The 13,494-nt window shown below is 40.9% G+C and overlaps 1 protein-coding gene across 8 annotated transcripts in view; it reads right to left on the minus strand.

Annotated features, from left to right (window-relative positions):
- The window catches only part of mpp7a (MAGUK p55 scaffold protein 7a), a 464,536-nt gene that overhangs the window by 176,653 nt on the left and 274,389 nt on the right, over positions 1-13,494 (minus strand). For all 8 annotated transcript variants that reach the window (XM_073054744.1, XM_073054741.1, XM_073054742.1 and 5 more), the window contains one exon: positions 4,425-4,505. In XM_073054744.1, the coding sequence (XP_072910845.1) occupies positions 4,425-4,505 (81 nt within the window). The remainder of the gene's footprint in view (positions 1-4,424; positions 4,506-13,494) is intronic.

Here is a 13,494-nt window from a genome sequence, read left to right on the forward strand (position 1 = left end):
AACAACTGGGGGATATCTGAACAAAGTTCATAGAACATGAGACTGGCCTGCTGAAGAGGGAACAGGGTTCTTGTTTTGCAACAAAACTGTGTCCTCAAGTATGCAGTTAGGAGGATGTCGGTCCCCTCACTAGCAATGGAAGAGTGCAAAAGTTTATCGCATGATTAGTAAACATCAGATATAGCCTTCATGAACAATAGAAATTGTAGTCCCAAATATATTCAGGGAAATCAGCCCAGAAATTGAAAAACCACAAACTGCAGAATCAAGGGTTGCGTGTGGAGGCCATGTGGTCACTGGAAAAGGATTTGTTGGTTCTTCCTAAGTCTGGGGAAATCCTTACATTTCAATGCCCAGCCTTCAGCTACTCTCTTATTAAAATCAAGACCAGCTTCTACTGAATTCTTTCTCAAGCAACCGTGCCTCAAACCGGAACATGCCACTTAAAGTCACAGCTTGTTTCAAAGGTGGTGTAAGGTGTTGTGAATTTCTGAATTATCAGAGATAGCAACTTTTCCAACCCTGTAGTAATCCAGAAATTCTTTTGAACAGACTGAACATTGAAATAAACCCGACTGAAACTACCAAACTCATAAAGAATACGATAATATTTTTAATGCTAGATCAGGTCAAAAGCTTTCACCCTCACACTCCAAATTTGACCAAGTGTGGAACTTGCAACTAACTTGTAATAAAGCTGCTTGCACCAAAGGAAATTAGTCCAGATATTAGTGTCATTCTGATTACAGCAATGGGGGAGAAGACAGTTCCCTGCCCTGATGACAGCCTGCGCCCAATTTGGTTAAATGAGTTCCATGGCAGATTTGACTCATAGATCACAGTTCCAAGACCTCTCTAGTGCCACTCCGCTAGATGATCACCATTGCTGCACACCCTTTGTTGTCGAGGAAGAGGAAATGAGAATGCTACTCAGTAAGCAAAATATCAACAAGGCTGCTGGTCCTGATTCCGTCTCCCTTTAAACACTGCACTACCCAGCTATCACAGTCTTCAGACATTTGCAATCAGTCTCTCAAACTATGCACAGTCCAGCATGCTTCCAGAAATCTGCTGTCATTCCAGTCCCCAAAAGATCAAAGATCACTGGACATCAGTGATTATAGGCCAGTTGCTTTCACATCAAACATAATAAAGACTTTTGAAAGGCTGATCACGTCAATTTCTCAAATCCATAACTCAAAAATTTCCTAGATCTGCTGCAGTTCACCGACAGAGCCAACAGATCTGTAGATGATGCAGTTAACATCTGTCTGGACCTCATACTACAGCACCTCAAATCACCTGGTGCCTATCGTCAGGATTCTCTTTGCCAATTTCAATTCAGCCTTCTATCATCATCCCTGAACCTCTGCAAGAGAAGCTCTCCAAATTTAACAGCCAGGTTCCATCTACAGGTGGGTCACAAATTGCATCTCTTACAGTAGGCAGTATGTGAGATTTGACAGGCACATCTCCACATCCCACTCAATCAGCACTGGTGCACCACTTCTCTCCCTTCTTCTCGTTTCTCTAAACGCCAATGACTTCATTTCCAGTGATCCACTTGTTAAACTGATAACATTTGCAGATGACGCCACTGTCATTGCATTAATCACCAACAGCAACAAATCCAAGTACCACCAGGAAGGAAGCAAGTTAGTGTTCTGGTGATTTCCTCCTCCCTTCCCAGTCCTGAAGAAGGGTCTTGGCCCAAAATGTCAGCTGTTTATTCCTCTCCATAGATACTGCCTGAGTTTCTCCAGCATTTTGTGCACATTTTATACTGTTGTTTACATTGTAAATACATGCTGGTATTTATGTACTTATGCACATTTTATTCCATATCCGTACTTCTAACATTATTTTTATATAATCATTATTCATCATAATTGTTCAATGATGTTTTTGTTGCATGGCATGCCAACACGCCACAGCAAATTTCTAACACATGTACATGGTGAGCAAAGTTGATCCTTGATGTCTGGCACCCAGCAACAGTGATGCTGTCAAACAGGCCAAGTTAACAATCACATTGAAGATTACTTAGACAGCAATCTATAGTGAATAAGATTTAATGTTTTAAAATTTTCAGGGTATGAAATAAAAATTGAGAGACACAAGACTAAGACTGTAGGTAGTTAACTAACAATTTTATAAAAGGCAAGAATTTGACTTATTTTTAAAAATAGGAGCTTTTTGATTACCAGGAAGAAGGCATCAATTCTGACTTGGTATGTCATTAAAAACATAAGTAAAATAGACCAGAAAATGTGGAAACTATCAGATAGAGATCAATTTTAGAATGCTCATCATCTGTGAAGCATCTGTGGATCACTGACAGCTACTTCTGGATTTCTGTACTTAGCCTTGTTTAAGTTCAGTCAGGTTCATTTCACTCTATAGATTAAAAAAAAATTGTGAAATATCTGCATCAATTTGATTTGAATGCAGAATAAACTAATGACCACCATCAATTCGAAAATTAGAGTTCCCAGTTGGGCTGTAAGAAATGAATCTTGATGTTGTATTTCTGGACTGGCCATTTGGTCTTGAGTGTCCTCTGCCTTTCACTAAGATAGTTACTGATTTGATTGTAAGCTCATCTTCAGATTGCCACCTATTTTCAGTAACCCTTCATCCACTTCCTTTCTGATCAAGAATCTACCAAAGTCTGCCTTAAAAATATTCCAAGACTTTGCTCACTTTCCTTTTGAGGAAGAAATTTATATGAGATTTAGATTTAGTTCAATAAAAATGCAGTCATACACCATGGAAACTTGTCCTTCAGTCACTGACCATCAGGCATTTATTTACACTATTCGTATATCAATCCCATTTTATTCTCACCACATTCCCATTAACTGCAGTTAGAGTTTGTTACTCATCTACACGAGGGGCAAAGTATCTCAGCCAATTGATCTGTCAAATTGCACATCTTTAGCATGTGGGAGGAAAATGGAGCACATGGAGGATCACAGAGTGAATGTACAAACAACTCTCACACACAAAACTGGAGAATGGATTCGAGACAGCACTGGAAAGGTTGGTCACGTATGGAATTAATTCCTGTCTGGCACAATAGGTCTACTGCAGACGCAGTCTCACTGGCTCTCTACTCAGCTTCAGCGTACCTGAACAACAGCAATATATATGTAAAGCTGCTGTTATCGATTACAACTCAGTGCTCCAATGCCATGTCCCCTCAGTACTGCTCAACAACCTTTAAAACCTGGGCTTCTGTAGTTTCCTCTGCAACAGGATCCTTGATTTCGAAATTAGAAGTTCAAAGTAAATTTATTATCAAAGTACATATATGTCACCATATACAACCCAGATGCTCATTTTCTTGCAAAACATTCACAATAAGTACAAAGGAACACAAAAGAATCAATGAAACCCTGCACATCAAAGGTGGTAATGAAGCAGCATATAGGAGGGAGATTGAAAATTGAGCAGAATGGTGCCACAACTACAACCTCTTACTCAATGTCTGCACGACCAATGAGTTTCTTATTGACTTCAGAAGGAGAAAACCACAGGTCCATAAGCCAATCCTTATTGAAGGATCAGCGGTGCAGAAGGTCTGCAACATTAAATTCCTCAGTGTTATAAAATTTTGGAGATAAATAGGAATGGTATGGCTCTTTAATGGTACATCTCCAAATTTAAAATTAAGAAACTGCTGATGCTGGAAATCTGAAATAAAACATCCTAGAAACCCTCAGCAGGTCAGGTAGCATCTTGGAAAGAAAAACGGAGTTAACACCTTGGAACATGTATTTCCAACCTTGGTTAATGGTAGGGGTCCATGGCATTAAAAAAGGTTGGAACCCCTGTCTTAGTTCAAAGATGTTCTAACCTTTCTTAGACAGAAAGTATTGATTTTTTTGCTCTTTGCACAGATGCTGCCTGATGTTGTTCAGTGTTTTCATTATATTTTGCTTTGATTTCAAATTTAAAATGCTTGTTTTCCTAATATCAATGCAAAGTCTTTTGAAGCTAAATGGCTACTAAAGGCAGAAATGTGTAGCAATAGCAAACTACTAAATCAGATTTTTTTTAACATACAATTCTACCCAAATCGCAATAAACTCTTCTTGATGTTTTATGTTCATAGACTCTACATAGGTTTCATAACTATCACAAGTTGAAGGAGATTTGAATGTTAAAAAATGCATGTCTGGGTGATTCGATTTTAAGTTTGCAACCCCTGCTTGTGTCCAACCACCTGTAACAATACAACTCTAAAGATTACCTGTAGGAGAAAATCTGCAGGTGCTAGAAATCCAAAGCAACACACACAAAATGCTGGAGGAACTCAGCAGGTCAGACAGTATCTATAGAAAAGAATTGACGTTTTGGGCCAAAACCCTTTTCGGGACTAGAAAGATTACCTGTCTTTTCATGCTCATAAAAGTACTCACCTTGAGATGCGGATGCATTAGCAGTTTCACTAGCTCTCTGATCTCACTGTTCATTGGTGTGTTGTGCAGATCCTCTGTGAGCTATTAAACAATGAGTAGAGAAAACAGCAGTTAAATGTTGATTCCTCTAGTGGAGTAGTGACATTTGAGAATTGACCTTGTTATAGCCATTATTTTCCATGCTGTTTCAATGAAAGACAACAAGAAAGAAAACAGACCATTAATCTCTTTTATTCTAGCCCTCAGAGAAACAGCTTTGGCAGGGCCCTTCAGAACACTTTATGGTATATAGGATCTCTACAGCAAGATCATGATCTGATTTATTAGAATGTTGAGTACCTACTGCACAGAAAATCTTACAAAGAAAACAGGTTTCTGAAGTGGAGCATTTGTCAATTACATTTACTTTGCATTTGGCTCTCGGTGTTATGATAAAATCATGAACCAGATGCACTTTTAAAACTACAGATCAGTTTGCTTTATTCACCCTCACTCACGTTTGCTACACACTGCAAATCAGATGTATAATAAACACTATTCTATTAGCACTGGTTCAAAGCCAGCAAAAGTCAACGCATCGTGAATTTCTTGTTAACCCAGTTTTCATAGCTGCAATTTACAACATCTACAATCCAGTCTCCACATTGTTAAATCAAATGAACAAGATCCATTTTTGTATAAGGTGATCATTTCAGGGTACTTAAGAAATTTCTGAATAACTGGCATTGGATTTCTAGCAGGCAATTAATTAGACTTTGTCAAATAGTGCAAGCTGAATCATCTGCAGCTCAACATCAGCAAAACAAAGGAGATGATGATGGACTTCAGTAAGAGTAAGTCTGCACTGCTCCCTATTACTATTGATGGCGAAAATGTGGATGTGGTGAGATCCTACAAGTACCTGGGGGTGTACCTGGATGACAGACGTGAGTGGAGGATCAACACAGAGGCTGTGTACAAGAAGGGCCAGAATCACTTCTATTTCCTGAGGAGACTGAGGTCCTTTGGAAAAAACAGGCCTCTCCTTCACATGTTCTACCAGTCTGTTGTTGCCAGTACAATCTTCTATGCGGTGGTTTGCTGGGGCATGGGTGATGCCAACAGGCTCAATAAACTGATGAGAAAAGCTGGCTCTGTTATAGGAGTCAAACTGGACAGACTGGAGGCTGTGATAGAACAAAGTACTCTACTGAAAATCCCGGCAATTCTGGACAGTTTCTCACCCTGTGTGCCATCTTGGCTGAATAGAGAAGCACTTTTAGTAAAAGACTAAAACAACTGTGCTGTTCCAAAGAGCATTATATGAGGTTATTCTTACCCTTGGCTATTAGGCTCTGTAATGATTCAGCCTATAGCTGGGGAAGTGATGACGCCCCTCCTGTTAGACTGTATGAGGTAACTTATTTTTTATTCTTTCTTACTTCCCTTCTAATATTTGTATATCTGTGCACTTGTAATGCTACTGTGAAACTGTAATTTCCATTGGGATTGATAAACTTATTAAACTTAATCGATAAACTTATTAAAGTTTCAGATCTCAAGTAACTACAGTTATTGTAGCTGTGTAAGTCAAAGTATAAAGCACATTGCTTAGTGTCAAAACTGGATGTACCATCAACAATACAACTTAAGCGATCCCATACTCAGTTCTGAGCTGCTATTTCCTCTGTCACTTCACAGCACCTCTGCATTCACTGCATCCATAATAACCATTTTTAGTAAAGCCAATTTTCTGACCTAGCAACTTCTCCTGGATCAATATGGTTGATAAATTGCCTGCTGACACCAAATGTTGTTTTCTTCCCTTCAAAAATTCCAGAATCACACTTTTCCTTTACATGCACTAGTCTTTGCAAATTGCTGTCCAATTTCAATCTTACCTCCTATGTCTAAGTTATTGAATAAACTATCATCTCTCAAACCATTTCCAATTTTTCTCACAACTGCATTTTGAATTCATCAGATCAACTTTAACTTCTGCAACACTATTGAAAGAGGTTTTAATGGAAGTCAAAATGTATAAATTGGCCAAGGTTAATCATTCATTCTTTTGCTTCTTAAGCAACTGCCACTTTCAGTGCAGATGACCATTCCATCCTCCCCTATCCATTCATCCCTGGAGAAGCACAAGTCTCTTCCTACTCATACAGCTTCAACACCAGAGTCTTTCAAAAACCCATCCTTGGCCTTCTATATCAGCTTCCCCTTTGGTATCCAGAAGTACATCATACATTACACGTGAAGACACTTGTCTCTACGTCATCACCTTCCTTAATGCTGCCAGTGCCATTAATTCATCAAATTTTTTGACAAAGGCCATCATGAATGATGGGTGCCACCATTAATATGATACAATTACAGCTCAGGGTGTCAGAATTTGGAGTCAATCCCACAAGCCCTCTGTAAAGAGTCTCTGTACATCCTCCCTGTGGAATGCGTGGCTTTTCCCTGGGTCTTCTGGTTTCCTCCAACAGTCCAAAGACTATTGGGAATATTAAATGGTCATTGGAAATTGTCCTTTGATTAGGTTAAGGTTAAGTCAGGCTTTATGAGGGTTGCTAGGTGGTACAGCTCAAAGGGCTGGAAGGGCCGATTCCATACTGTATCTCTAAATAAATAAAGTAAATAAAATATTGCTTTGGCTAAAAGTAGAGAATAAATTCATAATGTGGACCCTGCCAAGTGTTCAAGGCAGCAATCCATACTTTTTCCAGGCCAACCAGATATTCAGCATGTTCCTGTTGACGCTCACCATTTTTGATAGCTGGATCATGGAAATCATCATTTCTGGATTCATTTCAGTTTAGTCAACTGCTCTGCCCAAGACCACAAGAAACTGCAGATTTGTGGACACAGCTCAGCACATCACAAAAACCAGCTTCTCCCCCTCTGAATGACTATATTTTTTGCTGCCTCAGAAAAGCATTCATCGTCATCAACGGCTCCTCCTTTTCTCCCCTCTTCCATCAGGCAAAAGATACAGAAGCTAGAAAACATGAACCAGCAGACTAATGACAGAGTCTATCCTACTGTTGTAAGACTCTTGAATGTACCTCTTGTACTTCATTGATGAACTCTTGACCACAGTTTGAGCTCGGGCATAATTGGTTGGGATGGGGTGGTCACAATGGCCAGCTATTCATTTAAAGGCCTACAAATATGTTTGATAATACCAGAAGGCAGATTTACAATCAAAGGAAATCTGCTTCCTTAATCCAATCAATATCCCAAATACATGTCTAATAAGTCTCTCATAGGTAAGAGTAAAATATTTATGACTTTGCTTTGACAAAAGATGTAATCTAGAACTGAGTTTCACAATCTATTGAAGAGCTGTTAAGAAAAACGATGCATAGAATGTTTTGATTTTGTTTTCTCCACCACAATATTTAACCAGTGTGGAAAAAAAATCTAAATCTGGCCAATGGATCATTTTTATTTCATATTCCGATGTAGATGACACACAATTCTAACTGATTAATGTAACTGCAATACAAATTTTAAATTTGATCTCTCCCACCCAAGAGAGAAGTCAGAAGAGTTGGTGAGGCACTAAGAGGGTGAAGGCTTCCTACATCATTTGCAGTAACATTTACAAGTTGACGTACAAGTGTTAAGAATGGATAAAGTAGTGAAACACAGCCAATATTACCTGTTAATATTTTTCAAATAAACCAACTAGCAATGTACACATACCAAGGATAAAAGTTTTGCTGATGCTGTTTCATTGGGACACAAGATACACTGTGCTACAAATGTTGGGAGAAGGGGGAAGGGAAATTAACTCAAATTAGGTCATCAATCCTCATTTTTTGATTTGTTTATATTACCACTGTGCATTCAGCTTTGGCAAACAGCTTATTTTTCAAGCCAATAAAAACCAATTCCATGGCAGGCAAGCGATGCCTGTGTTGTCATCATGACCAACTAAATTATACCATAGAATTAATAGATGTCAGTTTAATTTTGCACAAAACGTAAAATAAACTTGTTTTCCTTCTCGTTTGCTAATTGTCAGACTCTTTCCGTCTTGGCTAGTGTTCCATCCTGCTCCCTTAATTTTCCCTTCGGCAACACTGTTCAGTGGTAATTCCTTTTATTTTCTTCATCCTTTACACTTAATAAAAACCCTCTCACATAATAAATGCCTCTCTTGATGCACCTCATTTTCTAGGGTTTGGTGGTGCCAGTAATTCCCCAATTCATCACAATTGCACACAGATTTTCTATGAGCTTTGGCACTGCAAGCCCCTGTCAGCAATCGATCCAGGAGAAAACCATGCAAGCAAATGAATATCTTCACACCAGTCAAACAACTGCTGAACATTCGTATGTGACAGAACCAGGAAATCCACACATCATATTCAAATAAGGAGGGGAGGGAGAGGGAAAAAGATGGAGCGGGGGGACTTAGCGGGAAGGAGAGGGGGGAGAGGAAAAGGGGAAGAGGAAAAAGCTGGTAGGGAGAGGGTGAGCGGGTGAGGGAGGGAAAGGGAAAGGGGAGGAGAGGAAAAGGTGAGAAGGAGAGGGTGAAGGGGAGGAGGGGAGGGTGGAGTTGAGGGGGAGAGGGAAAAGGGGAGAGAATGGAGGGGGAGAGGGGGAGTGGGGAGGGAGGACAGGAAGAGGGGGAAAGGAGAGGGTGGTGAGGGGGTTGAGAGGGGTGCACAGGGGAGAGGGGGAGCATCGAGGGGGAGAGGGGACAGAGGGGAGAGGGGAAGAGGGGAAGAGGGGAAGAGGGGGCAGAGGGGGTAGTGGGGGAAGAGGGAGGGGAGAGGGGGAGAGAGGTGAGAGGGGTGAGGGGAAAGGGAGAGGAAGAAGGGTGAGAGTGGTAGGGGAGGGGATGGGATGGAGGGGGATGGGGAGGAGGGGAAAGGGAGAAGGTGGGGTAGGGAGAGGGGATGGGGCAGGGGTTGGGACAGGGGTTAGGAGGGGAGGGGGAGGTGGGAGGGGAGGGGAGATGAGAGGGGAAGGGGAAGGGGGTAGTGGGCAGGGGTTGGGACAGGGGTTAGGAGTGGGCGGGTAGGAGTGAGGGTGTGGCTATGTGGGTGAGATAGGAGAGTAGGGAGACTGGGAAGAGGTAGAGGTAGAGGGCAGAGTATTTAAGAAACAAAGTCAAAATTTTATTTGGGCCTTAAAAATCTCTCAGATAATATTGAAAATCTATGAAAATGAGAGTACTTGTTAAAATTACTTTCTGGTGCCTTCAGGTACTTTCATGGCTTTATGTCATGAAAGGGAACTTACAAAGCAATAGGCAATAGGCAAGCCCCAATGTTTCTGGCAAGCTTTATGCTCATTAGTTAAGTTAAGTGAAGCAGCTTTGTTTCCTGGCAACCTCCCACCTTCACACATAGCACAGCAACCTGCAGAACAGCTCTCTGATTTCTAAGTTTTATTTTGCTTATCTGACTGCTGTACGTTGACACAATTTATACATCAATGACTATGAGAATTATTAGCGTCAGTATCTGTGTTACTCAAAATTAAATTCCCCTTCCCATCTAGAAGTAATCAAAGAGCCCAAAGTAGAAACACTGTAATTCATATGCATCCTTTTTAGGGGCAAAAGCTGGATGCCTGTTCTATCTTGCCTTGGGATGAGGAAATGAGAAACAAGATTGCAGTTCAAGCTGGAGCATTTAGAGGCCCAGCATTTACATTCAGTTTAAACAGGACAAAAAAAATGTACCTCAATATTCACAGATATTATCAATCAAATATTATACACACAGGAATGAGGGAGATCAATTACGAATTATTCTAATAATAAATTAAGTAGTAATCTAATAGTTAAATTTTGAAACCCCAGAATGTCAGTAACCATTAATGTGTATGAGAAACAAATGAACAATACTGACATTTTTACACATATATCTATTTATTCCAATTTTCATTAGAGATATAACATAATAATATTAGGACAAACTATATACATCATTACAAAATTCAGACACTAGAACCAAGAAAACCTTTTGAAACAAAAATGCACAGCTTTTTAATGATCCATTTTGAATTGTACTCTATTTGGAAAAGTCAAGGTAATACTATAAGACCAATAGATTCTGTAATCCTCATTACATAATCAAACCTTACATTTATAACTAACAAATTGCAGATCATAAGTCAAATGTCATTTTACAACACTGCTCTTTGAGAATAAACCTCACAATGAGATACCAGACAGACAGCAATGATATAATTCAGTATTATACAGAAAAAGTACAGCACAATACAGGCCCTTCGGCCCACAAAGTTGTGCCAAACATGTCCCCGCCTTAGAAATTACTCGGCTTACCCATAGTCCTCTATTTTACCAAGCTCCATGTACTTATCTCAAAGCCTCTTAAAAGACCCTATTGTATCCGCCTCCACCACCATTGCCAGCAGCCCATTCCACGCACTCAAACTTACCCCTGACATCTCCTCTGTACCTACCCCCCAGCACCTTTAACCTGTGTCCTCTTGTGGCAATCATTTCAGCCTTGGGAAAAAGCCTCTGACTATCCACACGATCAATGTCTCTCATCATTTTGTACACTTCTATCAGGTCACTTCTCATCCTCCTTCGCTCCAAGGAAAATAGGTCGATTTCACTCAACCTATTCTCATAAGGCATGCTCCCCAATCCAGGCAACATCCTTGTAAATCTGCTCTGCACCCTTTCTATGGCTTCCACATCCTTCCTGTAGTGAGGCGACCAGAACTGAGCACAATACTCCAAGTGGGGTCTGACCAGGGTCCTATATAGCTGCAATGTTACCTCTCAGCTCTTGAATTCAATTCCACGTTTGATGAAGGTCAATACACCATACATCTTCTTAACCACAGAGTCAACCTGCACAGCGCTTTAAGCGTCCTATGGACTCGGACCCCAAGATCCCTCTGATCCTCTACACTGCCAAGAGTCTTACCATTAGTAATATATTCTGCCATCATATTTGACCTGCTAAGATGAACCACTTCACACTTAACTGGGTTGAACTCCATCTGCCACTTCTCAGCCCAGTATTGCATCCTATCTAATATCCCGCTGTAACCTCTGACAGCCCCCCACACCATCCACAACACCTCCAACCTTTGTGTCATCAGCAAACGTACTAACCCATCCCTCCACTTCCTCATCCAGGTCATTTATAAAAATCACAAAGAGTAAGGGTCCCAGAACAGATCACTGAGGCACACCACTGGTCACCAACCTCCATGCAGAATATGACCAGTCTACAACCACTTTTTGCCTTCTGTGGGCAAGCCAGTTCTGCATCCACAAAGCAATGTCCCCTTGGATCCCATGCCTCCTTACTTTCTCAGTAAGCCTTGCATGGGGTACCTTACCAAATGCCTTGCTGAAATCCATATACACTACATCTACTGCTCTTCCTTCATCAATGTGTTTAGTCACATCCTCAAAAAATTCAATCAGGCTTGTAAGGCACAACCTGCCCTTTACAAAGCCATGCTGACTACTCCTAATCATATTATACCTCTCCAAATGTTCATAAATCCTGCCTCTCAGGATCTTCTCCATCAACTCACCAACCACTAAGGTAAGAATCACTGGTCTATAATTTCCTGGGCTATCTCTACTCCCTTTCTTGAATAAAGGAACAACATCCACAACCCTCCAATCCTCCGGAACCTCTCCCGACCCATTGTTGATTGAAAGATCATCACCAGAGGCTCAGCAATCTCCTCCCTCGCCTCCCACAGTAGCCTGGGGTAAATTTCATCCGGTCCCAGTGACTTAGCCAACTTGATGCCTTCCAAAAGCTCCAGCACATCCTCTTTCTTAATATCTACATGCTCAAGCTTTTCAGTCTGCTGCAAGCCATCACTATAATCACTAAGATCCTTTTCCATAGTGAATACTGAAGTATTCATTAAGTACCTCTGCTATTTCCTCCGGTTCTATACACACTGTCCCACTGTCACACTTGATAGGTCCTATTCTTTCATGTCTTATCTTCTTGCTCTTCACATACTTGTAGAATACCTTGGGGTTTTCCTTAATTCTGCCCGCAAAGGTCTTCCCGTGGCCCTTTCTGGCTCTCCTAATTTCCTTTTTAAGCTCCTTCCTGTTAGCCTTATAATCCTCTAGATCACTAACATTATCTAGCTCTCTGAACCTTTTGTAAGCTTTTCTTTTCTTCTTGACTAGATTTACTACAGCCTTTGTACACCACGGCTCCTGTACCCTACCGTTACTTCCCTGTATCATTGGAATGTACCTATACCGAACTCTACACAAATATCCCCTGAATATTTGCCACATTTCTTCTGTACTTTTCCCTGAGAACATCTATGTCCAATTTAAGCCTCCAATTCCGTGCCTAATACATAATTCCCCTTACTCCAATTAAACGCATTTCTAACTCATCTGTTCCTATCTCTCTCCGATGCTATTGTAAAGGAGATAGAACTATGATCACTATCTCCAAAATGCTCTCCCACTGAGAGATCTGACTCCTGACCAGGTTCATTTCCCAATACCAGATCAAGTACAGCCTCTCCTCTTGTAGGCTTGTCTTCATATTGTGTCAAGAAACCTTCCTGAACACACCTAACAAACTCCAGCCCATTTAAACCTCTTGCTCTAGAGAGATGCCAATCGATACTTGGGAAATTAAAATCTCCCATCACAACTCCTCTGTTATTATTACACCTTTGCAGGATCTGTTTCCCTATCTGCTCCTCAATATCCCTGTTAGTATTAGGTGGCCTATAAAGAACACCCAGTGAAGTTATTGACCCCTTCCTGTTCCTAACCTCCACCCGCAGAGACTCTGTAGACAATCCCTCCATGGCGTCCACCTGTTGTACAGCCGTGCCACTATCTCTGATCAACAGTGTCACGCCCCCACCTCTTTTGCCTCCCTCCCTGTCCTTTCTGAAACATCTGAAATCTGGCACTTGAAGTAACCATTCCTGTCCCTGAGCCATCCAAGTCTCTGCAATGGCCACCACATCATATCTCCAAGTACTGATCCACGCTCTAAGCTCATCCGTTTTGTTCACAACACTCCTTGATAGGTCTTCAATGTGACATAAGATATAAGACATAGGAGCAAAATTA

The sequence above is a fragment of the Hemitrygon akajei genome, chromosome 8, assembly GCF_048418815.1.
Source record: "Hemitrygon akajei chromosome 8, sHemAka1.3, whole genome shotgun sequence".
Classification (NCBI taxonomy): Eukaryota; Metazoa; Chordata; class Chondrichthyes; order Myliobatiformes; family Dasyatidae; genus Hemitrygon; species Hemitrygon akajei.